At 41.1% G+C, this 25,755-nt stretch overlaps 1 protein-coding gene and 1 long non-coding RNA gene across 13 annotated transcripts in view; both read left to right on the top strand.

The window, feature by feature from the left end:
* The first annotated feature begins 1,451 nt into the window (after positions 1-1,451).
* LOC140910914 (uncharacterized) lies at positions 1,452-9,258 on the top strand. The gene is made up of 3 exons (XR_012158794.2): positions 1,452-1,832; positions 6,306-6,422; positions 9,172-9,258. It is a non-coding gene; the product is annotated as an uncharacterized LOC140910914 (long non-coding RNA).
* A 27-nt stretch (positions 9,259-9,285) lies between these two features.
* Positions 9,286-25,755, top strand: part of ZNF638 (zinc finger protein 638) — a 63,473-nt gene continuing 47,003 nt past the window's right edge. For 9 of the 12 annotated variants that reach the window (XR_012158791.2, XM_073343045.2, XM_073343040.2 and 6 more), the window contains exons 1-6: positions 9,286-10,795; positions 12,340-12,360; positions 18,225-18,286; positions 18,581-18,619; positions 22,262-22,563; positions 24,933-25,282. Coding sequence is in view for 11 of the 12 variants with exons in the window: in XM_073343045.2 (XP_073199146.1) it covers positions 9,374-10,795; positions 12,340-12,360; positions 18,225-18,286; positions 18,581-18,619; positions 22,262-22,563; positions 24,933-25,282 (2,196 nt within the window). In the remaining variant the exon portion in view is untranslated. The remainder of the gene's footprint in view (positions 10,796-12,339; positions 12,361-18,224; positions 18,287-18,580; positions 18,620-22,261; positions 22,564-24,932; positions 25,283-25,755) is intronic. The other 3 variants (XM_073343037.2, XM_073343038.2, XM_073343039.2) reach the window with 3 other exon arrangements.

Genomic DNA, 25,755 nt, shown 5'->3' with positions numbered 1-25,755 from the left:
GCACTTCCCCTGCTTTCAACTAGTATCTGACACCAAGAACTAGTTTAGGAACCCAAAATTTCAAGCTTTATTGATGTAGATCTCTAGGTAGTGATATATTGGGCTTTTGTTAGCAAGAAGCTATATGGAAGGATTGTACTATTGCACTTCTCCTACACAGGGACCGAAACAGGGATCTGAGGCAGGCTAAAGGGCAGCAAGTTACTTCTGTGCCCATCTAACTTGCCAGACAGCACTGTACCCAGCTGTGAGGTGGTTGATGCCAGATTAAAAAGCCAAGAGAGGGTCCCATGCCCAAGTGCTTTCAACAGACCTATACTGTGGTAGTGTAGCTGGAGTCTCTGCAGGCAGCACTGTCCTGATCTGGAACCAGTTTGCCAGCACAAGGCTGCCTGCCCCAAATAGGAAGCCTAGACCGACGCAAAAGAGGTTCACAGGGCACTTGGATGTACTCCGGAGGTAGATCTGGTTTTAGAAAGTCCTATTCTCTGCTGTCTCCTGTATATTGAGCATGATTTGGGCACTGTGTTTAGCATAACAAGGGAGTAGGGTTAGTAGCCTGGTGTGTGGTTGCAGACATTATAGTCTTTTTAAGGAGATTACAACCATTCTTAAAAGAGCTTTTGTTTATGTCTCCACTGTACACAAAGGGATTCTGTGAAGTCATGTTGTTATTGGGAATCCAGGAGAGAGTCTGGAGCACATAGACATGCCCCAAGTCAAGAACTTCCTAGCGCCACCCGTGGTAAGAGTCACAGGTCTCTACATCACACCTATCATCCTTGTCATGAGAAGGAGAAGCAAGGGACAGGCTTCTGAGTCACACCACTGCTCAACTGCAGCAACAGCAGCCGCCCTCTAGACCTGGGGCAGCGTCACCTATTAGCATTCACCTCTTTCTCCGCCCCGGCGCGGCAATCCATGCCGGGGTGGGGGTGGAGAAAAGAGAACCCAACCTCACCTCTGTGCGTGCCGGCAAGGGGCCTCTAGAAACCATCTCCGGCAGCTAGCTCGGCGCAAAGCAGCAGCTCCTGAATTCCAGGCCGGGAGGGTTTCTAGGCTCCAGCACGACAGGGGGGCTTGGGTGACAGAGGTGGGTTTGGAAGCAGAGGGCAAGGAGCAGGCAGCAAGAGACCTATTCTAGGCCGAAGGGAGACAGATGGCCAGCAGCAAAGGCGCCCCTACAAGGGAGCCCCTGGGCGGGACTGGAGCGACCAGAGAGAGCCACCCAACGCCAACAGACACCACAAAGCCCTCTGCAACCGGAGACGCCACCTGCCGTCCCCTTATATAGTGGTCGCCAGCGCTCCATCATGCCCTGCGGCGAGATGGGGCACGCCTGCGCAGTTAGCTCCACGGTTGCGCTCACGCAGGCTCTGAGCGCGCACGCGCGGGAAGAGGGAGGCGGGGAGGGTCCAGCGGGCGCGAGGGACGGTTGTGTAATGGGGGGGGGGAGCTCTTAGGAAGCTAGGGCGCCTGCGCCGGCAGCCGCCTCTCCCGAGCGCGAGGTCAGCCCCCGTGGGTGCGCACCTGTCCGTTCCACTTGACGCAAGCGCATTGGGCAGCCCATGGCGCAGACGCCCGGCGGGGTGTGTTCTGCGGCTGCGTCGCGATCATCCCCCCCCGCCCCCTCGCGGGCCGCCGGGGAGTTACTCCTGGCTGCACGCGCGCGTCCCTCCGGTCGTTGAGTTGTGCGCGTGCGCAGCGGTGTGACGCCAGCCATTGCCTGACGGAGGGGCGCCCGAGCTGGGCTGCGCTGATCGGCCAAAGCGCCCGAGCGAGAGGCCGCTGCGGAGCAGGGAGCGACCCGGCTCCGCCGTTCCCCCTGAGAGGTATGGGGCCCGCACGATGCGGCCGGGGGCGGGGGGGGACTCCGGCGGCGGCGGCGGCGGCGGGGGAGGCGGTTTCCACCGAGCTCCTGTGTGACGCAGAAGGGGCCGCGGCGGCTCAAAATGGCGGCGCGGGGCGACGGGGAAGGGGCGGGGCGAGGAGCTGGGGGGAGGGGCGGCTTTAGGGGCGCTGCTGCTGGGGCGGGTCACGCGCCCGCAGTGCTGTGCGGGCGGGGGCAGGCGTGCGAGCCGAGCGGGCTCGGGAGGCCCCCGTCCCACCCCCCCCCCGCGCTGGGCCAGGAGATCGCGGCTGGCGGGGCGGGGGCCGCCGCCGGCCCTGGGAAAGGGTTAATGGGCGAGTCGGGCTTGGTGCCAGGGACTGAAATGCCTTGAACGCCCCGCCCCCCGCCGTGCAGATTTCGGGGGCGAGCAGGCTGGGTATGGTACAGCGCCGAGCGCACCGGTAAATAGTCGCGTGTAGGGCAGCGCACCCAGTGCGGGGCGGAAGGCGCCTTCCTGGTCCAGAGGCGTTTGTAGCTGCAAGGAGGCAGCTGTGCGGTTAACAGACTCAGGTTTCCTTCCAGGTGTGCTTGCAGTTGGGCGTTTGCTTTTTTTTTTTTTTTTTAATTATTTTATTTTTTTTACGGGGGGCACTTATGTTCTGTTGGATTAGAGATTCAAAATCTTGGGTCATAGATCTACTGTGGGCAGAGTGGGGGGAAAAATCAGTGATTTAAAAACGGATTTTTTTAAAAAATTTAAGTTAAATATAGATTTTTTAAAAAAAATAAACATTTAAAACTAACTTGAAATAGATAAGCTATGTTAAGTCTTAAATGTAGTCAAACTTATTCAGAAAATGTAAATACAAGAAAATAACATGAAGTAGTATGTGCGGTGTGTTGAAGATCTAAATCACTTTTAGCAGCACTAGCCTCTTCTGTAGATGCAGAGAGAATATTTTCTTCCAGTTAATTCCCTCAGTTCAGTGACTAGGTCAGTCAAAATTAAGAAGCCAGCTGGGAGTTCAAAAAGGTGAGAAGCTTCTTTTCCTCTTCCAAGCTGAGAACAAACACTGGGAGAAGCACTCTTTCTAAAAATCTTGAAGGACGTGGTGACCATAAGCAATCAGTTCAGTGCACTAACTACAGATAATACTTAGTTTGTATAATCCGTTTTAAATGCAAAAAATGTTTTGGTCAACTTTTTAATGTATCCAGCACATTTAAAGTAATTTTATTGAATAAAAGAAAAATGCTGGTTTTATGCATTTTAATTTAATTTGAATTTTTATCTAAATATAGCTTGATACAATTTGCGAGTAAAAAATTCATCTCCTAAAGTTAATGAATATAATAGCTAAATAAATATGTATGGATACAGTGTATCCTGGATAGCAAAAGGAAGCACCAAGTTTAGTGTAAAGACTCTTTTAGTTGTCAATCAACATATTATAAAGGTTACTACCTAATGAGAATCAACCTTCCTTTAGGAAAATAACTAAAATGTACAAATGCAAAACATGATTAAAATTGCTGATGCAAATCAACCTACCCTGGCTGAGGGGCAGGAGTGGGCAAACTAAGGCCCAGGGGCCGAAACTGGCCCTCCAGACATTTTAATCTAGCTCTCAAGCTCCCACCGGGGAGCAGGGTTTGGGGTTTGCCCTGCTCCGTGTGGCTTCTGGAAGCAGCGGCATAGCCCCCATCCCCTTCCTACGCATAGGGGAACCAAGGGGGCTCCGCATGCAACTGGGAACCACGGCTAGTGGGAGCTGCAGAGATGGGACCTGTGGACAGACAGGTGGCTACGCCTCCATTTAGGAGCTGGGGGACGGATGGACGGACAGACATGCCACTGCTTCTAGGAGCTGCTTGAGATAAGCGTCCCCGAGAGCCTGCACCTCTGACCCCCTGACCCCCTGCCCCACCCCGATCCCCCTCCTGCCCTCCAAACCCCTCACTCCCAGCCTGGAGCACCCTCCTGCACCCCCAACCCCTCAGCCCAATCCCAGAGCCCGCAGCTGGAGCCCTCACCCCCCACCTCTGCACCCCAATCTCCTGCCTCAGCCTGGAATCCCCTACCATACCCTGAACTTATCATTTTTTGTCCCCACTCCAGACCCCATACCCACAACCAGAGCCCTCGCCCACACCCCCAACCCCCAATTTCGTGTGCATTCATGGCCTGCCATACAATTACCATACCCGGATGTGGCCCTCCTGCCAAAAAATTTGCCCACCCCTGCTGTGGGGCCTTAAAGGGACATATTTATAGGGGTTAGATTATTTTTTCCTCTTGAAGAAACCATTCCCCAAAACTCCCAATCTGTTTGTTCGTATTTTAAAAAATGTGTCTGCGAGAGCCACCTGGGAACAGTCCTGCATTGGTTGGGGAGGGGGGGAAGAGGCAGACTTGGTCTTAATTAGCATTGGTCCTCAAACGGTAGGGGGTGTGGAGGAACGAACGTTTGAGGGAGGGGCAAGGCAGGGCCCAGGGAGGGAGCACCACCTGCCCAAGCCTCGGCTCCTGGACCTGGCCTCTGAGGGGGCGTGGACAGATTCCATTACTGGTGGGAGCGGGTGTCAGAAAAAGTTTGGGGACTACTGCATTAGGGAGTTAGTGGATGGATACAACACTACTGGCTTCCTCTTCCCCTGTTCTTCATTTCCAGAGTATCTTGATGGGGGGCCTACAGTCTGCTTGACTTAAGGTTATGTTCAGTGTCTTTTTTCAAAGAACTGTCCTCCCTTGAAAGATTTGGTCAAGTTCAGAGCTCTTCTGCAAGTGAAAAGGTCAAGATCTCTGAGGGTTTTGTGGCCATCTCAAGTTTAAGGGGAATTGAAGTTTGATTAATACTAAATCTTTATCACTCTGTGCCAGCAAATTAAAACCTTCCTCTGCGAAATGGTGGTGTCTTGTTTTTTAAAATAATTAAAAGCATGAGATTTAAGATGGGAAGCATTAGTGTTGCCATTGCTTTTTCTCCAGCTCATTTAGGCCCTGATCCTGCATGTTGTTCCATGTGGGCAGACCTTTGCGTGTATGCGGTGACCCATGGACTTCAGTGGTACAGAAGTCTGCCCACATGGAACAGTTAGTGGAGTCGGGCCTTTCTTAACATTGACAGAGGGGAAACAACGGCTTTAAAAAGGGAATAGGTCTGTATACTAGTAGTAAAAATTGTTTTAAGGATACTGTAAAGCTTTTTTCCCATTTTCAGTGCTATTTGCTAATTGATTTGTGCTAATGTACAGTTCTGTAACAACCTGCTATGTTGAACTCAAATAGCAGTTGGGGGACAACTTTTTCGAAAGGTTTCAAATTAGTAGCATGTTACTAATTACATACCAAGTTCTAGTCATATTTCAGAAATTTTAGTTTACTGTGCTTTCTTAAAATGCTTTCTCATCTGGGGATGGATACTTTTTGTTAAATGTTACTTTCAGCAATCTCATGTCCCATAAGTATCTAATGTTAACTTCACATTATCTGCTGGCAGTTGATAGTTTGGAGTGCTAAGATTATATATTCAGTTCAATAATCAGATATATTGTTTGTCAATATTTGACTAGATTTAACTTTGAGCAATGTATATGCTACTTAGGTGCAATCACTGAATTCAAGCTTTCTGAAATACATGTCTTGTCATTGTTTTTTGTTTCCTTTCAAACTGGGAATTAATTAGGTTAATTTTGTCACTTAATTCCTTCCCTAGAATACAGGAAAATGGGGGCCTCCTGTGATGTAATCACTAACAATTAGCAGGGTGGATTTGATTGAAATCAGATTGATTTAAATCACTAGTCAAAGGTACACACAAAGGTACCTGTTACGGAAGTATTTTGCAATTTCAACATTGGCTTTTATTTCTGGAACACTAAAGTCTTTGGCTAGGAGGTGCAGCAAATGAGCACTGTACCCATAAGTTGTTAGCTTGGGACTCTCTCCTAAATTTCTTCTCATCTTGGATACGTTTGCAGCATTTTCTGTGCCCAAGATCCATACTAGACATTTGAATTTTTTTTCACAGTTTGTTATAGCTTTTACTGCTGCTACTTGTAAGTATTCTGCTGGTGTGCATTTCCTGACGTATCAATTGTTTCTGTAAGGAAGACATTCTCTTCTTCTGTTGTCACACAAGCACATACAACAGGATCATTGTGAACACTGCTACACCAGTCAAGACTCAGGTTAACAATTTCACCCTCTGGACTTTTGCACACTACTCAATTTCTCTTTCACACACCTTATCCAGCAATTTGCCTGCGACATCTGCTCTGTTGGGTGGATTGTATCCTTGTCTTAATGACTGAACCATGTTAATGAAGTGTGGGTTCTCAGTCATAGGGAAAGGAGAGTTTGTTGCATAAACAAACAGGGCAATTACCTCTTTTTGTAATCTGCTGGTTCTTATCACAAACTTATCTGTGCTTGTTTCTGGATGATGGAGGTTTTTTTTTCTTTTTGCTACAGGTGATATACTGTGGCTATGTGACATACATGATGTGACTGAAACACTATCATTGGCAGATGGCTCTGAAACTATAGAAAATGATGGTCATCTTGAAGGTGGATAGTCTTCAGAATCCTGTATGTTGAGGATGGATTCTCCTAAACAAAATAAGTCAATGCAGTTATTTAATTATTACCATACTGCTCATTTAGTGCTACTAATTGCATTCACTGACACTGAGTACTACTTAAAAGGTGAAACTCTAAAAGGAAGATCTGCCTATTTCAGCTGTTCATTTTTTATCACAACTGCATCTAAAGTGACAGTACCATAAGAGTTAACAACTATATTTTTTGCTCAAACATGAGAATTCAAGAATAGTCCAGAAGGAAGACTGGCAGTCCTTAAGAAAGAAGTATGAAATAAAAGTTTACCAACCTGAAGATTCTGCATGTTCAGACATGGATAGGAGACGGGCGTCTGGGGGGGCAGTCGGGTGGGGAGCAAGGAGGGTTGGATGCGGGTGAGGGTTCCGGGGGGCTGGATAGAAGGCCGGAGTCAGGCCACGTCTCGCTGTTTGGTGAGGCATAGCCTCCCTCATTCTTCCCAGTTCAGCCACTCTGGTCTCCAAATCTTGTACATGGTCTCTGAGGGCCAGGAGCTCCTTGCACCAAATGCACACATACACCACCTGCCCATAGGGACATGCTGCAATAAACTGGATAGCCCCCACTCTGTTGCTAGACTTCTGCCTACATTCTCTTTTTACTTCTGAAGCTCGTTCATTTGTTCTTTTGTTTTTATCGGGAGTTTTTGGCTTTAAGTTTAAAGAAGTTTAAGGAATGTTAAGTGTATCTAGCCCTCCCCCCCACACTCCCTCTGGAGAACTCCCTCCCAAGCCTATTAGCCAGTCCTTTTCCCTAGCTCCTCTGGTGCTTAGGAGGGGGCTTTTTAAAGCCCTGGTCTTCCTGACTAGCTTCGCCCCCTGGTTAAGGGTTGATGGGTGCTAAAGGGCTTGGGGATCAAAGCCTTGTCAAGAAGTTCTCAGCCATGCCTATCAGGCCACTAGGCTAGTCTCAACACAAACACAGTTCCCCAAACAGACTACACAGTGTATTTCAGTCAGGCAGTATGCACACCAATAATACAGTCACTACAGATGACAAACTTACCCAAAGTGTAACCTAATTGCTCCTCCTTCACCTGGAGAACTCCCTCACAAAACTCTCCTGTTAGCCGCTCCTGGTTGCTAGCTCATTCTTTTAGATCCTAAAGATGAGCTCTTTGTTTCCTTTGCCTGGCTGACATCAAAACTACTGAAAGCACTTGGGGAAAAAACCTCTTGAAAGCACCACTCTGTTCTTTACCCCTCTGATATTTCCATTCATAGCTTTGTCAAACATTTGCCTTTTGAGCTGAAATTTCCCAAGGAACTAAATCAGCACCGCCATTTTTAAATTGCAAGCATGAAGGAGAGGCACTTCCCTTTTAGAGAAATGTTTTTGTTTTGCTCAACTCAAACAGGATGCTTTTAAACTTCAAACCAGCTATGGATTTAGCTGTGGTGAGGCAAGTACTTCAACTCTGTTAAAGAAGCTTGGTTTGCAAAGTTAAGAATGACTGGAAAGGAAGTTACAGGCTGTGATTTAGAAGGATTCTCAATGAGATTTATGCTATAAAACCTCAGGCTGAAGCCCAAACTACAGCAGAAAAAATGAAACTAACAGATCAACTAGTTTAAGGAAGTTGAAGTCTGATCTAGCTTCTTTACAACATAGTAACTGATGTACTTGTAAGTACAGGCAGAACTGTGCAATTCAGGCCCAAGGCTTCAAAAGACCTCCCAAATTTTGTAACTCCTTATCCCCAAGAATGTGAGCCAAGTTGCCGCTATTAATTTTTTGTTAGTTTGGGCAACCTTTGACTGTACTCTATCCTTATTCATAGGTGCCTCTGTCATCTTGAAGGATTCACTTGTCTGTGCCTTCATCTGAGATTGAAAAACTTACTCTTCAGAAAGAAGAGTCCATTGTCTTGCTAATTTTTTGCTCTTGCCTTAAGTAACTTCAGCTTTGAGATGAGTGAGATGGTCTTTATTTGTACAGGTACACAATCAGTACAGGTTCTTACCTGTAATATGTGAAAAATGGAAATTTTCTGACCACAGAATAAAAATACTCACTTGTCACATCCCTTAAATGGGGTTTTGGTATAGTACCTTAATCATGGGAACAGTTACACTGGTATTCACATTGAAAACCTGTGTAACTACTTCCAGATAAGAGCATTATAAACTTCCTGGGTAAATTGATCCCCCCACCCTTTTTTTTTTTTAAAAAAAAGAGTACCCTACATAAATAAGGTTCTCATTTACAATTACGTTTCTTTCCAGTAGTTTTTTAATTATTTTCTTAACAATATATTTGGATGTAACATTTTTTCCTGTGCTTTGTAAAGGATTTTAAAATTTGCTCATACTATTTTGTGAAGTAATTTACAGTGGCTTTGAAGAGGTTTCTCTGAAGATCTAAAACTCATTGTTCAGAAGATGCTGCTGAGGAGAGGACAACAGCTGGATGTCTTTGTCTCATCTAAAACATAATAATCATGGGTGTTTGGCAAAATACACTTAACTACAAGTTGCCCAGTGGATTAGATGAGAATTCTTACAGCAAGAGATCTGACTTTTTTGTTCACAAAACTCTACATTCTAATGTGTGTGTGTGTGTATATATATATATATATATATATATATATATTTATTTTAAACTATGACATTAAAATACTGCTTCATGACTTTTAAAAAATGTTTTGCTTGCATTGTGGAATCCACTGCACAAAGTAGTTGAAAAGAAAATAATATAATATTTGTGTTTTAACTTTCAGCTTTGTATTATTCTTGGAAAGTTTCGCACCACTTGTGAATTCCCTGAACCTTGGCATTGTAAGTCCACTTCTGTTGGGCCCTCCTCCTTTACAGCTTGCTCAAATTAAGACGCAGTTGGCTCTTCAGCAGTTGACATCAGCTGCCTCAAACAATTCAACACCACCTTATGCTTTGTTAAATCAGGCATTCCTGAAAATCGCCATGTTTAGTCCTAGAGGAAACTTGCATCAGAGGCCAAGAGCACCTAACCCATCTGGCTCAAAACCTCCAGGAGCTTTTAGGGGAGGTGGCATAGCAGGTCTTCAAAGAAAGCCTGCACCTGGAACACCTCAAGGAATTTCACAAAGATTTGGAGGACATGAAAATTTACAGCGGACAGGATCACGAAGAACTAATGTTCAGGTAACTCAACACAGAACCGATCCAAGGCAAGCAAAGGAGATGGCAAACTTACAGGAAGAGCAAAAGGAAAAGGTTCGTACTTCACGTTGGGATAACAATCCATGTCCAACTGGAAACACAAGCCGAAAGCATCCCGCGTCAGCCCGGATCACAGAGCAGAATACAAATGCCCAGAGCCGTTATACAACAGAGAGTGCATCAAGTATTTTAGCAAGTTTTGGATTATCTAATGAAGATCTGGAGGAACTCAGTCGCTACCCAGATGACCAGTTAACACCTGAAAACATGCCACTAATTTTGAGGGATATACGAATGCGTAAAATGGGTCATCAGTTACCCAATTTACATTCTCAGAGCAGAGAAAAAGAAACTGTTGGTGGAACTGGTGGCTCAACTGTTAAGAGCAAAGTGATTGATTATGGGCACACAAGCAGGTATGGATACACTGAAGATCCTCTTGAGGTGCGTGTGTACAATCCTGAAGAACCAGCTGAAGAGAACAGAAAAGAATTTCAACCGCAGCAAACTATTTCAGTTCCACCATCCAATGTAACGTGTAACCCGATGTTTCCAGTTGAGGAATTAATGAAACAGATGGGTTTCCATAGTGATTCATCCAATACACAGTCATTTTTTCCTGTTGATGCTGCAGGCAAGGTGCCAGGGTTATGTATGACACCTACAGGACTCCCAATGGTAAAACCTATGAGCCAGCCTGGGATGCCACCTATGATGCCACCTATGAGCCAGCCTGGGATGCCACCTATGATGCCACCTATGAGCCAGCCTGGGATGCCACCTATGATGCCGCCTGGGATGCCGCCTATGCCCCAATCTGTGATGACACCTATTGTCCAGCAGTCTTTGACCCAGCCACCTATGGCCCAACCTGTGATGCCACCTATCAGCCATCCACCCTTTTCAGCTGAACTTCTTGCAGCTGTAAGACATCATGAAAGGATTCAGCATGAATCTGGGACTAATCAATCTAATGCACAGATTGGCTCAGGTCAGAAGAACTTCCAGACACAAGTTGAAGCTCCTATTAAGTCTCCTTTTGGAATTGTGAAAGCCTCTTGGCTTCCAGTGTTTTCACAGGCTGCTACTCAGAAGGTAAAGAGACTGCCGACTCCATCTATGATGAATGACTACTATGCTACATCTCCAAGGATATTTCCACATATGTGTTCTCTGTGTAACATGGAATGCACTCATATGAAGGTGAGTGTTTTTCAAAGATTACTGTGTAAAATACTTGTATCCAACATACGGTTACATCTTATCTTATTCAATAGTTTTTACTATGCATTATATGATTTGTGCATATTGTGCTCCGGTATGATTCCTGATCTGTGGGTTTTAAAAGATTAGAAATATTAATACTGGCTAGCCTGTTGCTCTTATGACTGTATAGGCACACAAATGTTCTTTACATCAATATTAAGGCTCTTAGGTCTGTTTGCACTGATTTTTTAAATACTATATTTGGCAGAGAAATAAAAAAAATATTTCATTAGCACCTCATAACTAGGCCACTAGAAACACACACAGCAATTTCTATACAATAGCACAATTTTAGGATAGATTTTCATATTGTCTCTTCCCCCGCCCCCCAATCATTCTTTTAAAAAGCAGTCTGTGTGGTTTCAAAGATGTCACTCTGAATGTGAGTTGGTGCAACATGGTCTTACCAGAGACTGAGGAATAGGTCTGCGAGGTGTTAACTGCTTTCATTTATCTAACTGGGGTCTCAATTCTGAAGCCTAAAGACCCTTTCAATGTTTAAAAAAATCTTCAAGGAGTTTGGGAATATGGGGAAAGGAGAAGATCATTCTAGGAGAAGACCTTGGGGAGTAAATGAAAGGATGTTAGAAGTAATTAAAAAAAACAAAACCCTGGGGAATGTCATTTTAATTTCAAATATTTGCAAAATAATTCAGCATGGTTTTCATAATTTAAATTTGCCTAAACAGTGTTACCAGAAAAGTTTGCAAAACCTGGGAAAAGCTTCCACAGAATTTGGTAAAAGTTCCCAAAGATTTCCAGGTGCACAACTACTTCCTTGTTTTAAAGAGGAGTAAATGGGGTTGAGGACAATCAAGAGAAGCTTCTGTACTTGTGGGAATACAAGTGTATTTTAAATACCTTTTTTTTAATGGGCTTCAGTGCTTCTGGTTTTAGTATGTATATGTTTTTTATTCTGTTAAATTGTTAAAACTTAACAAAGAAATTGGGTTTTGATTAAAATAGAATGTTAATGCTGAATTTGGTAACGAATTTGGGTTTGTAATTAATTATTTTCTTTTCTAAAGTAACTTATGTAGCTGATTCCCTTGGATGTGAACTACTCAGTATCTAGTTCACTTGCCCCTTTTAAATTCAAGTAAATATTTATATTGCAAGTATTGACTGGAAATACCGGTCTTTTAAACTGAACATTCTGCAACCTTATTTAATGTACGTGTGTTGCTGCGGAGTGGACAGTAATGAATTCTTGTGAGGAATTCTGAAATGTGCCTTGAAAAACATGTTGCAAAACAACCAGGATATTCTTGAATAGCCTTTTTTGGAAAAACATAAAGATACAAAAGGGGGGGGAGGAATCAGATTTTTAAAGCAAAGAACGAAGATCTTTCTTTCAGCAAAAGTTAATTAACACTATATAGGTATGTATTCCAAACAGTTCATGAATCCAAATATTACTTTTGGTTTCAGCTTTCTAGTCTGTTTTTTTCAAGTAAAACATCTGTTTTTTTGTATTTCAGTTACAATTGAAAGATTTCAAGGTAAAGATTTCTATGCATCCAACTTATTGTCCTCTTTGAACTCATAATAAATGTTATGCTGAAAAGACAAATATATGATTGAAAACTTTTTGTACCTGAAGGTAGAACTAGATCTTAAGATGTTTTGCTTTTAGGTCAAATTTTTAAAATCTTTTTGTAAGCTTAAGTGTAGTACAACTTTGCAGAGCAATCGATTCAGACTCTCCATGGTGCAAACGGTGACTTTATAAAATGGCAAATAGGAAAAGCTTGAGACAGTCTAAAAGAAGAAAGGCACGCAAACAGTGATGATAACAAATAGATATATAATGAACTATGAAGAGGATGAGAGAAATGGCAAAGTGGGGAAAATCCCCATCCCCTCAGCTTCTTCTGAATTTGGGAAATATGTCAAAGAGGATGCAGACTAGTTTCATTATTGCTAGGAAGACAGCTGAATTTCAGGTTCAAATGATTATTGGTGATTGTTTGCAAAGAATGCTACGTAAAGCAGCTGCCAGTATTATACAGAATTATAAACTTAAACATACATAGGAGTCTGTTTTTTCTCCCCACTGAAACTTAGTTATCTTTGGAGTTTGGTGCAGCAACCAGTATATCACCAGCAGTAGTAACCTTACATATGATCTTGGACAGGAACTGAAGAATAAAGTAGCTGAGGTAATAGGTTATGTTAAGGTAAAACAATTTGGCCAGGATCTAAGAACATAGTAATGGTCATTCTGGGTCAGACCAAAGATCTATCTAGCCCAGTCTCCTGTCTTCCAGCGGTGGCCGATGCCAGGTGCCCCAGAGGGAATGAACAGAACAGGTAATCATCAAGTGATCCATCCCCTGTCACCCATTCCCAGTTTCTGGCAAACAGGTTAGGGACACCATCCCTGCCCATCCTAGCTAATAGCCATTGATGGACCTATCCTCCATGAATTTATCTAGTTTCTTTTTTGAACCCTGTTATAGTCTTGGCCTTCACAGCATTCTCTAGCAAAGAGTTCCACAGGTTGACTGTGCATTGTGTGAAAAAATGCTTCCTTTGTTTGTTTTAAACCTGCTGCCTATTAATGTCACTTGGTGACCCCTAGTTCTTGTGTTATGAGAAGGAGTAAATAACACTTCCTTATTTACTTTCTCCATGTTAGTCATGATTTTATAGACTTCAGTCATATCCCCCCGTAGTCTCTTCTTTTCCAAGCTGAAAAGTCCTAGCCTCTTTAATCTCTCCTCATATGGGACCCGTTCCAAACCCCTAATCATTTTAAATTATGAACCTTTTCTGAACCTTTTCTAATGCCAGTATATCTTTTTTGAGATGAGGGGACCACATCTGTACTCAGTATTCAAGATGTGGGCGTACCATGGATTTATATAAGGGCAATAAAATATTCTCTTATTCTCTATCCCTTTTTTAATGATTCCTAACATCCCGTTTGCTTTTTTTGACTGCCGCTGCACACTGTGTGGACGTCTTCAGAGAACTATCCACGATGACTCCAAGATCTTTCTCCTGTTTAGCTGTAGCTAAATTAGCCCCCATCATATTGTATGTATAGTTGGGGTTATTTTTTCCAATGTGCATTATTTTACATTTATCCACATGCAATTTCATTTGCCATGTTGTTGCTCAGTCACTTAGTTTTGTGAGATCTTTTTGAAGTTCTTCAGTCTGCTTTGGTCTTGACTATCTTGAGCAGTTTAGTATCATCTGCAAACTTTGCCACCTCACTGTTTATCCCTTTCTCCAGATCATTTATGAATAAGTTGAATAGGATTGGTCCTAGGACTGACCCTTGGGGAACAGTCCTAGGCTTTTCCCCGTGGACGTCCCTGCAGTTACATACCCCTGCTTAACTTGTGAGATCTGATCACAGGTGAAGATGGTCCTGGTGTTCACAGTATTCTGAAGTTTCGTATTCTGTCTCTTTGATACAATAGAACATTTTAATCTGAAATTAGTTTTTTAATGCCTCTCTATTGCAATAGCTTTTGTTTTGTTCTTTCAGTATCAGAAGCTGTACAAAACCCAAAGATTATAATAATTTGCATCTGTATGGCGCTGTTTAAGACCTCATAGCATTTACCAACATTAAATCTCACAACTTCCTTGTAAGGGATATGTATTATCATTCCTGTCACCATTGAAATGCAGCCATTTCTGTAGCAATTTAATAAGGCATAGCAACCTTACCACAGTTTAGAACAGAAAGTAAAGAATAGCCTAACCATTTCAAATTGTAGAAGGAATTTGAGGAATAATGTAATTACACATAGTGGAGTTTGGCAAGGACCACTGGGGTTAAAATCACTGTTGCTACAAAAACTGGCCATTGATTCTCTCTAATCATTAAAAGTGTTCAACCCCTTGGTTCTGTGAAGATGGCACCAGCAGCATCACAAAGTCCTGTTACCATGCTGGGGTGTTGGTTGTTTTCTGACATCAGAGAAGAGTGCCACTAGCACAACTTCAGGTGGTATCCTTCTGTCCATGTGTGGCCTAAGTATTGACCCAGCCAAACCCTGCTTTATCTTATGGGACTGGTCAGTTTCACGGCACATGATGATCCTGATAGGCTCCTTGAGGTTAGAGAAGCAATAAAGATTTGAACTTCTGAGTGGCCCAAATAAGTTGATTGCATGCATATTGTTTTTTATCTCCATGCCTCTACTGCTTTTTGTAGTTCTGACTGGGGTTGCTGTGCTGAATGCTGTTTGGTGTAAAAGTCTTGTAGTCAGGTTGGAGTTCTGAATAATTTTTTTTGCCAGCAAAAAATTAAAGCCAGAAAATTGAGTTTCATCATAGATGATATTGCGAATCGTGTCTGTCTGCTCAATACTCAAATGTTTTTGTTCTACAGCCTTTTGTTTCAGATGGAAACTATTTTCCTGTTAGAGCAAAAAATGGAATAGCAATTCTTCTGATTATCTGTCAGTATTTTTTTTAAGCGTGTTATTTTTTTCTTTCAAAATAAGCAAGCTTTTTTAAGAGGGAAAAACCACCTCTTGTGCAACAAACAAAATAACCAGGATTGTTCTAACTCATTTAGTGACTATATCCAGGAAATGTAACTTTCTTCATGACTTAACATCAACGTTCTAGGTAAATTGTACAGTAGAAATACATATTAGCTTTAAAAATGTCAGTATCCCCTATTTTTAGAATGAGATTGGTTTGTAATTTCAGTGTTGAATGAATTTGTTACATGCTCATTGAATATTGTAATTGGGCAACAAACCTGGCATGGCAGGTGTGATGCTAATGTAGATGAGGCTTGACTCTCTAAAAGAGGAACACTTACGATGCTATAGAGGGATCTTGGTTCATACCTTTTTCAGAAAGAAAATTCTTATATTGCAGGGTGGGAGAGGGATAGTCCTGGGGATTGAGGGAATCAGATTGGAAATTGGAAGGAAATACATTGGGAATGATGATTATATGAAATACCAGAGGGAATTGGGGAAATTAAAGTTCAGAACGAATGATTAGCTTATTTGTATGTATCACTTTGTCTGCCATTCTAGTTAATGCTAGTTGGATTGCTAGCTAAAAGGAGACTTGGAAACAAAAATGGCCTCTTTACACCCCTCCCTGAAAATGAGTGGTGGTTTTTCTCATTTGGGACCAGAAGGAAGATGGTGGGTGGGTTAATTGCTTTCCCTTTCGTTTCCACAGATTAATCAATTTAAACTCCCATTTTTTTTAGCTACAAGTGTTCAGCCTACAGACATTTTATTCTAAGAGTAGGAAAAATGGATGCTGAGTTTTGGGAGAAGTAGTTTATGAAAATTTATTTGTATTTTAGTGCAAGTTGCAATCTTTAAATAAGTGTACTTTGCTATGCATACAGTTTTGCAGTCAACTATGGCAGTCGTAGTGTCTCAGAGTCTGAAATGTTTTTGTGGCACCTTAGAGGTGCCACAAGGACTCCTTGTTGTTTTTGCTGATGCAGACTAATACGGCTACCACGCTGAAACCTGAAATATTTTTGTTCCTGAATGAAAACAATTTCAATAGTAGTCGTCTTTTTAAAAAAAAAAAAATTCTTAATATATTTTGTCAAAACAAGTGTTACTATTAAAGTATGAGTAATACTGTGCACTTTGAATCTTAAGAATGTTTTATAAACACTAGTAATGAATCCTCACAACCCCTCTGAGACTGGCTTAAAAAAAATAAGCTATAGGAAGTTTTATTTTAACTTTGTTTTACCGACTTGAAATAGAAATAAACTTTCAACACCTGAATTTTGTTTTTTAGTTTGTAACTCATGCTGCTGTTTTGGTATGTGGGTAATGCCGAGCAGTGAGGTGCTGTTTTGTACCAATTTTGCTGCGTTACTTAAGTGGAGCGATCTAGTTGAGGACAGGGTTAGTTGAATTTCCCTTTTTGTGGCTTTAAACGAAAAAAGCCATTACAAATATTTCTCTGCGCCATCTTGATAACTTCTGCTGGCATGTGGAGGAAGACAGGACAGTATTCTAAAATTTCACACAAGGTGATTTTTTTTTTAATATTATGTACAAACTCTGAAATGTGTTTGGAAAAATAATATGCTTTTACCAGTAACTGTGTTCTTGCAACAAGGAACACTTACGGCTTCGGTAGCATGGGACTTCAATTTAATTGATTTTAAAAACTGGTTTTCATTCTGTTGCAAAACTGGTTTTACATTAGAATTTTGCTATTTTGTAAAAGTTTACATGTTTAGTTGCAATATATAATATCTGTTTTTTAAACCATTATTAAAGTGGAATAGCAATTGGCTTTAGGGAAACTTTCATTGGGATTTGAGAACACTCAGTACTTTACAAGTTTGGGGCCATAAGACCTGTCTGTACTGACAAACTGCCTGTTGGTACCAATAATTTTCAGCAAAAGGTAGGTCAATTTGCTAGTGTAGATTAGGCAATAATGTCTTTCGCCCTAGTCTTGCAAACCTTAATTAGTCTCATTTGGCCTACTCATATATGGTCTTAACTTTAAGCACATAAGGGTTTGCAGGTGAGGCATTGGTCCTTTAGGCTATAGTGTCACAGTTATTAATTTCCAGCCAAATGTTCCCAAATATAAATAAATATTTGTGTTTATATGTGGTAAAAAATGCTTCCTCTCCACGTGAATTAACTGACAGAAAATAAAAGTTTAAAATATTTTGTTTACAATATATTTTAATGCATAAGTAAGGCTGAACATTTTAAAATTCTGTTCTTGAGTTTGAGGCGTTAATATAATGGCATAAGTCTTAATGACTTAGCTTTTGATATCGAACATCTGTGTTGCTGAAATTATGCAGTTCTCGGTTTGTCAGATTTTCTCAATGTAAGTAACACCACATTAAACTCTAAATTTTTTAGATGATAGCTAATAGTCTTATACATAAACTGGCTGTTAAAGGGTTTTTTTTAAGTTATCATAGAAGATTAGGGTTGGAAGAGACCTCAGGAGTTCATCTAGTCCAACCCCCTGTTTAAAGCAGGACCAACCCCAACTAAATCATCCCAGCCAGGACTTTGCCAAGCTGGGCCTTAAAAACCTCTAAGGATGGAATTAAGTAATGATGACTGAAACCACTCACTCATTCAAAGCAAATTGATTAGTTTAATGCATTGTTTCTATTTAACTCCTGCTAAAGACGTCATTTGTATGTGTGTGTTGGTTAACAAATTTAATGTGATATTGGTGGTTTTTTATTTAGTATAAAATGTAGTCATTTAAGATGAGAGAGTTGAACTAAACATCAGATTTTTTGATAACTAAAATTTTGCCAGTGATGGAAGACACAATAGAAAAATTTGCTTTATATTAATTTTGGACAAATTTTGGCATTTATACATTATTAAACTTCTGTGGATATCTTTTCCTCCAACAGGATTGGATTCAGCATCAGAATAATCCTGCTCACATTGAGAGCTGCCGTCAGTTACGTCAACAGTAAGGGATTTCTGTTATTTGTGTGTACATTTATACGGTAGTCATACGGTATACCATATCACTGTCCTATTTCTTTAACTAGCCTTATATGTATCTGTCATCCTTATTTGTTTTGGGTGATTAGGAGAGAGTTTAAGCTGGCATTAGATACTTACAGTTGTTCCTGCTCCAGTACTTGAGCTACCAAACCTATTGCAGTGAAAATAAGTTAGGAACGTAGTTGGAAATCTAATATTAAAGTAGTTCAGGTTGCAAGTTCAACTTGTTGCATTGACTATTTTATTTTTAAAACAGGTATCCTGATTGGAATCCTGAGGTCCATTCTTCAAAGAGGTAACTACCTTTGAGAAATCAGGCAATTTTTCAATTACTCCAACAATAAAAAATGAATACAATAGTGATTTACTTTTCCTTTATCTAGTTTACCTCTTGTGAGTAATAGCTGTGGTGCCCTTAAGTTTTTATTGTACAATTATACTAAATGAGGGTTTCTTATGCTTTATCATAGGTTCTCTATTCAACAGCAATACTGTACTGTTGGGGCTACTCTTTCAGAGAAAAGTACAAGGCTGAGGGAACAGTCTCTGGAAAAGTATGGAGAACAGTACTGTCTTGCTCAAGATTAGATGCCTTTCTGGCAGATATGCTTTAGTCAAGCACAAGTTATTGGGCTCATTAGGTAGTATGTCACCATTACCTATGGCCTGTGTTATATGGAAAGTCAGACTAGATGATCTGATAGTCTCTTCTGACCTTAAGATCTATGCATACATGAATTCTGAAGCAACTTTATTTGAAAACACAGACTGAAATCTCTACTCTTGTTCGCTTAATTCTGTTTATATTTCAGCAAAATCAGAATATTCTGTTCAGAATTGTGTGTATTTTTAGCATCTCTTGTGTATAAATCAGGAAAGAGATGGATAATTTTCTGTTTCCTGAAGTTGGCTTATACCTTTTAAGCAAGATGTTTGCAATTTGCATGAAGGTGATCATGAAATGATAGATTTCTGTCTTTGACAGCGCTACTGGTCTAGGGGCTAGGGAAGAAACAGTAGATGTGATATACCTTGATTTTTCGTAAGGCTTTTGGCATAGTTCCACATGACATTCTTATAAGCAAATTAGGGAAATGTGGTCTAGATGAAATTACTATATGATGGGTACTCATCTTGTTGAAAGACCATAATCACAGAGTAACTATCAACGTTTCACTGTCAAGCTAAGATGATGTATCTAGTGGGGTACCACGGGTCAGTCCTAGGTCTGGTACAATTCAGTATTTTCATTAATGACTTGGATAATGGAGTGGAGAGTGTGCTTATAAAATTTGAGGATAACACCAAGAGGGAAAGGTTCCAAGCCCTTTGGAGGAGAGGATTAGAATTCAAAATGACGTTGACACGTTGGAGAATTGATCTGAATTCAGCAAGATGATATTCAGACAGGTGCAAAGTACCTGATTTAGGATGGAAAAATCAAATGCACAACTACAAAATGGGAATAACTGTCTATGCAGTAGTACTTTTGAAAAGGAGCTGGAGGTTATAGTTGATCACAAATTGAATATGAGGCAACAGGGTGATGCATTTGTGAAAAAGGCTAATATTGTTCTGGGGTATATTAACAAAGAGTGTTTGTATGTAACACATGGGAGGTAAATGTCCAGCTCTGCTTGTCACTAGTGAGGCCTCAACTGTAGCACTGCGTCCAGTTCTAGGGGCTACACTTTAGGAAAGATGTGGGTAAATTGCAGAGAGGTTAGAGGAAAGCAACAAACGATAAAAGGTTTTTAGAAAACCTGACTTGTGGGGGAAGTTTAAAAAAACTGGGCATGTTTAGACTTGAGAAAAGAAGGCTGAGGGGGAGTCTGAAAACTATCTTTAAATACATTGAGCTGTTATAAAGAGGACTGTGATCATTTGCTCTGCATATCCACTGAAGGTAGGACAGTAGTAATAGGCTTGATCTGTGGCAAGTGAGATTTAGGTTAGATATTAGGAAAACCTTTCTAATTGTAAGAGTAGTTAAACTCTAGATTAGGCTTCCAAAGGAGGTTGTAGAATCCCTATGATTGGAGGTTTTTAAGAACAGGTTGGACAAACCCCCTATCAGGGATGCTCTAGGTTTACTAGGTCCAGCATCAGCCCAGAGAGCTGGACTTGAGGACCTCTCAAAGTCCTTTCCAGCCACACGTTTCTATGATTCTGTATCTTCTGGGAAGCTTCTCGTTAAAAGGCTGAAAATATGAACACAAAAATTATTTGGAACAGATCTAGTGCACAGGCACCTTTTTAAATGTATTAGTGATTTTGTCTGAGAATACGTATGGCTGACTAAGTTTTGAAACATTCATTGAAGAGAGAATTTTGTTAAAACTTCAAGTGGATGTTTTTGTTGCTAATGATTATTTTTGAGTACTGACGTGCTCAGTGCAGTACAGAATGAAGAGAATGTCATGTTCCTAGAGGTAGGAACCTTTTCTAACATTAGCAATGCTTGGGTTGAGGGACCTTAAGTAGGCTTAAGGGTGTGCAAGGTTTTATTTTTATTTTTTTTGAGGGGTGGGGCTTTTCTGAATATCTGTATCATGGTAATACAGTGAGAGAAATTGGGTGTAGCTTGCTATTATAGCCTGTCAGTCAGACCCAGAGCTGCTGGCTGTTTTTCAAGGGCCTGGAAGTATTACTTGTGCATGGTTCCCAGTTCAGCAGCAGTTACTGGATCTTCCATCCATAGGGCAGTGTTACGTTTTTACTTAAGTACTGTGATTGGTCTATGTGATATAAAAACTTTGTTTTTTAATGGAGATATGAGTAATAAGACTTTACAGGTTGCCTTTCTCTAATTTCAAATTCCACTAAAATGAGATTTAGTACACAGCCTCACACTGCAGTGACAACTCCTTTACCTTTCTCTCACACTGCCCTGTCTTCCCACTATTCCTGTCATCCTCACATTTTGCGTTTGCTACTTCCTTATCTGTTTCTGCTAGGCTTGATACAGGAATTACTGGTAAAATTCTATTGCTTGTGTTATGCAGGAAGTCAGACTAGATTATTATGGTCCCTTCTGGTCTTAGAACCTCTATGAATCTTGTATGTATGAATCTGTGTATCTCCTCACTGTATTTTCCACTGAATGCATCCGATGAAGTGAGCTGTAGCTCACGAAAGCTTATGCTCAGATAAATTGGTTAGTCTCTAAGGTGCCACTAGTACTTCTTTTCTTTTTGCGAATACAGACTAACATGGCTGCTACTCTGAAACCTATGAATCTTCAGTCACCTTGCAGTTTTTAGCCACTGATCAGTCTCTCCTGGACATCCTGTTCTTCCTTGGCTTTTGTGGCCTGGTCTATCAAGGTTCTACTACCTCTGACTGCTTTCATTGTCTTCTCATGTGATCCTTCTTCTCCCCCTAGCCATCAAGGCTCTGTTCTATATTATTTCCTTCCTATATACTTTGGCTCTGCATCAGTTCACACAAATGTAGGTAGCATCTATTTGCAGCTGTCTAATATTTACTTAAATCCTGTCATGTTGTCTTTGTTCATACCCATGTATCTGACTGTTTTGCAGGCCTATTGTCCTGCATTGCCCATCACGAAACTCAGTTTCAACACATAATTATTTTTTCTGATGGACCCTCTTTTCCTCCTCTTTCTGTTGTTGACAGTACCACCATCCTCCCTGTCTCTTACGCTCAAAACTTTGGGGTTATCTTTTTAGTTTCCTCTCTTTCTCCCTTCAGATGTTGCCACCTCTATTCTAGTCACCTCTCCAACTCAATTCCCAGTACTTAAATTCCATTAAGGAACTTGTGTTACTGGAGTTTGAAGCACACCTACTCTTATCTCCAGTTTTAGTTTTATTTTCACAAGTTGTTTCAACAGACTGTTTAAATTGAATTGATCCCTTTCAAATTAGAGAAGGAACTACTTTGGGTAATCTGGTCATCTACATTTGTTTCACAGAAATGAAGGCGAGAGAAAAGAAAATCAGACCCCAAAGAGACGTTCCAACTCTGCTAGTCCTGGTCCTAGGCATTCAAGAGGATCAGGCTCTGGCCACATGCTTCGCCGGTCCCGATCCCGGAGCCCTGGCCGTTTCAGGCTAGCTAGACCAAGAAGTCGAAGTCCAAGGCAGATGCGTCGTCCTAGCCCTAGACACAGATCTAGGTCACCACAGCGATCTAGAAATCCTCTGAGGTGTAGTCCACGACCCCAAAGATCTGCTAGCAATGAATGGACATCAAGGAGGACAACACGATCTCCAGGTAAGGAGATAGATATTACAGAAATTGAAGGGCAAGCTATCATACTGAAACTTTGGTAGTTTTCAGGAACTTTACCTGTCCTTGAGCCCACCTGCCAATTTGATTATATAGTGGAAATAGTGGAACTCACCGTTCACTAACTGCTGTCAAGTGCCTGGAATAATGCTGGAGAAAGTGGTCGGTTTTTTTTGTTTTTTTTTAAGCCTTTCATAATTTTAGGTGTTAATAGAAGTGGTAAATTTTCAGACCGTTACGATGTTTTGTAAGCTGATGGTATCTCCTGAGCTATGAGAACTGAACCATGTTTTAACAATTCCGTATGTCAGTTTTCTTTTTCTCCTGCAAAAGTGTTTTTTTGTTTTTGTTTTTTTTAACCTCAGCAACACCTAAAACAGTGTGGAATGTCATCCCTGTACCATTTTAGCTTTTGGTGACATTATCAACTATTGCAGATTCTATGAAGGGCATCAGATTCCTCACTGCTCAAGATCTTAGGCCTGCCTTCTTCTAGCAGTGTCAGTAGTGAGGAGAAGGGATTACACTGCCTGCTGAGAGAATACGTTAATTGTACCTGTCATAACCATACAGCTAAGGGTAGCCTAGAATTCCTCCTTACCTGTAAGGGGTTAAGAAGCTCAAATAACCTGGTTGGCACCTGACCAAAAGGACCAATGGGGAAAGAAGATACTTTCAAATCTTGGGAGGGGAGAGGTTTTGTTTTGTGTGTTCTCTTGGGAAGCAGAGAAGCATCAGATCAGAAAACTCCTTCTCCTATAAACCATCCTAAAAGTCTCTCATATTACAAAAATTGTAAGTAAAAGCCAGGCAAGGCATGTTATATTACTTTTTGTTTTGCTTGTGAATTTTTCCTTTGCTGGAGGGAGGTTTATTTCTGTTTTTTGTAACTTTGAAATTAAGCCTAGAGGAAGTTCTGCTGTGTTTTTTAATCTTTTGTTACCCTGTAAAGTTATTTTCTGTCCTGATTTTACAGAGGTGATTTTTTACCTTTTTTTAAAATAAAATCCTTTTAAGAACCTGACTGATTTCTCTATTGTCCTAAGACCCAGGGGGGTTTGGGTCTGTGATCACTGTGTAACCAATTGGTTAGGATATTATTCTCGAGCCTCCCCCGGAAAGGGGGTGTAAGGGTTCCGGGGGATATTTTGGGGGAATAGGAACTCCAAGTGGTCCTTTCCCTGATTCTTTGTTAAATCATTTGGTGGTGGCGGCATACCCTCCAAGGGCAAAGAATTTGTGCATTGGGGAAGTTTTAACCTAAGCTGGTAGAAATAAGCTTGGGGGGTCTTTCATGCAGGTCCCCACATCTGTACCCTAGAGTTGAGAGTTGGGAGGGAACCCTGATAGTACCCCTGCTCACCTCTTAGATCAATGAGGTGAGATTGGAGCAGAGAGCAGTTGAAGAACCCTCCCTCCTACAGCATAATAACTGCAAAGCTGCTCTGGCAACTGCAATATAGAAGAGAGGAAAGAGGAACAGGAGGATGCACTGGCAAGGGCAATAAATAGAGGAGAGGGCTGGTGGTAGTGCAGGGGGAGGAGGAGCAGAGAAAGCTATATTAAAATCTCTACTAATTCTTTCACACTTGAAAGTCTTTTTTTTTTTTTTTTTTTTAAAGTGGCTTGGGGAATGATGAGCAGGATGGGATTAAAAAAAATTCTAGGAGGCTAGCTGGAAGATTTTAGAAATATAAAGTACACATGACACTTTTTATTCTTTTCCTCTTCTCTGCCTCTCGCTTCGTTTCACCCAGTTTGAAAGTGTGTACAGCTCTTAAAAGTTCATATTCTTTTGGGCAACTATGTGTGCAACTTAGTTCTGAAAATGGAGTTATGCTTGCTAAGGGAATATACTGTGTGGTTGGGGTGATTGAGGCCCAAAACTTAAAAACTTGTGTAAACAAGGTTTACAAAAGAATATTTTTATTTTAATTGTTTTAATTGGAACTTAAAGAAAAAAATAAGGTTTGTATACTGAAAAATTCCCCTGCAGTGTTTGCAATCCAAACGTTGCAGCTTTGTGCTACTGCACATATTTAGGAACGGAAACTCACTGTTGCCTACTTACTTTGTCCAGGCTATGAATGTATTGCTGAAATAAAACAGGCAATGTTAATGGTAAAAAGTAACGTTTTTTGGTTTTGCTACAGTTTTAATTATATACAACAATAAAAGGAAAACAAACTAGACTAAAAACATTAGGTTCCTTTCTATCTTGTTTCATAATTTTCCTTTGCACTTTTGCAAATTATCAGATTTGTTTAGATAAAGCAGTTTCTTACAGCTCCAATTCTGCTTGGGAAAGTGATAAACAATGTATTGTATAGAAAAACTGTTTTTCTTTTCCTCAGACAAAAAGGCAGCTTTGGAGGCTGTAGTGAAAAGTTTGGGAGCCAGTTTCGTTGCAGAGTTCAATAAACAAAAATCACTTCAAGCAACTGGACAAGGGTCCTCAGGGATAGGAAAAGCATCACCTGCACAAGGGATTTCTGGGGTAGGGAAGATGCATGGACCTATGAAAAAGCCACTAAGTGCTACAGGTCATCACAAGACTTTGAAGAAAGATTTATCATCTGTGCCTGGCTCAGCTGCTTCTAAAATGAAATCTGAAACTGCTGGTGTTCAAGAAAAGAAAGAGATGAATTTTGATGGGAAAGCTGCAAAGGAAACCAATGCTCCTCGTCCTGCTCCTTATAACAGAGTCAGTGTTTTTGTATTTTCAATTGTGGTTTTGAGAATTTGGTTAATACTTTTCATCTTGAGGGAGATCATTTGGAAAAAGGTGTAACTATTCCCTTTAAACAGCTGGCTTGCTGGCTTTGCATAGTAGAAATTGTCATCTAAATGTAGCAGTGACTACTTGCTAGTAAGTCTGATAAGCAGTACTGCAACACGGTATGTTGAAAGCTGAACATTATTCAGGAGATGCATATAGGTCATTCTGGCCTCTGACTTTGACAGCTTTCTTAGCATGAATTCACTTTTCTGGTTTTAGAAATAAGAACAGTGCGGTGTTGACCAATTAATATGCATTTCTGTGGTGCTTGTTTCAGTACTATCTATTCCGTAGTTCTTATTCATTCATTTATGTATTTATTAATGATAATGTGTATTACAGTACTGTCTGGAGGCCCCAACTGAGGGACCCCATTGTGCTAAGAACTTGTATATACA

This window comes from Lepidochelys kempii, chromosome 4 (genome assembly GCF_965140285.1).
Source record: "Lepidochelys kempii isolate rLepKem1 chromosome 4, rLepKem1.hap1, whole genome shotgun sequence".
Classification (NCBI taxonomy): Eukaryota; Metazoa; Chordata; order Testudines; family Cheloniidae; genus Lepidochelys; species Lepidochelys kempii.
The sequence above is the reverse complement of the archived record's forward strand: the minus strand, read 5'-3'. Positions and strand labels throughout refer to the sequence as shown.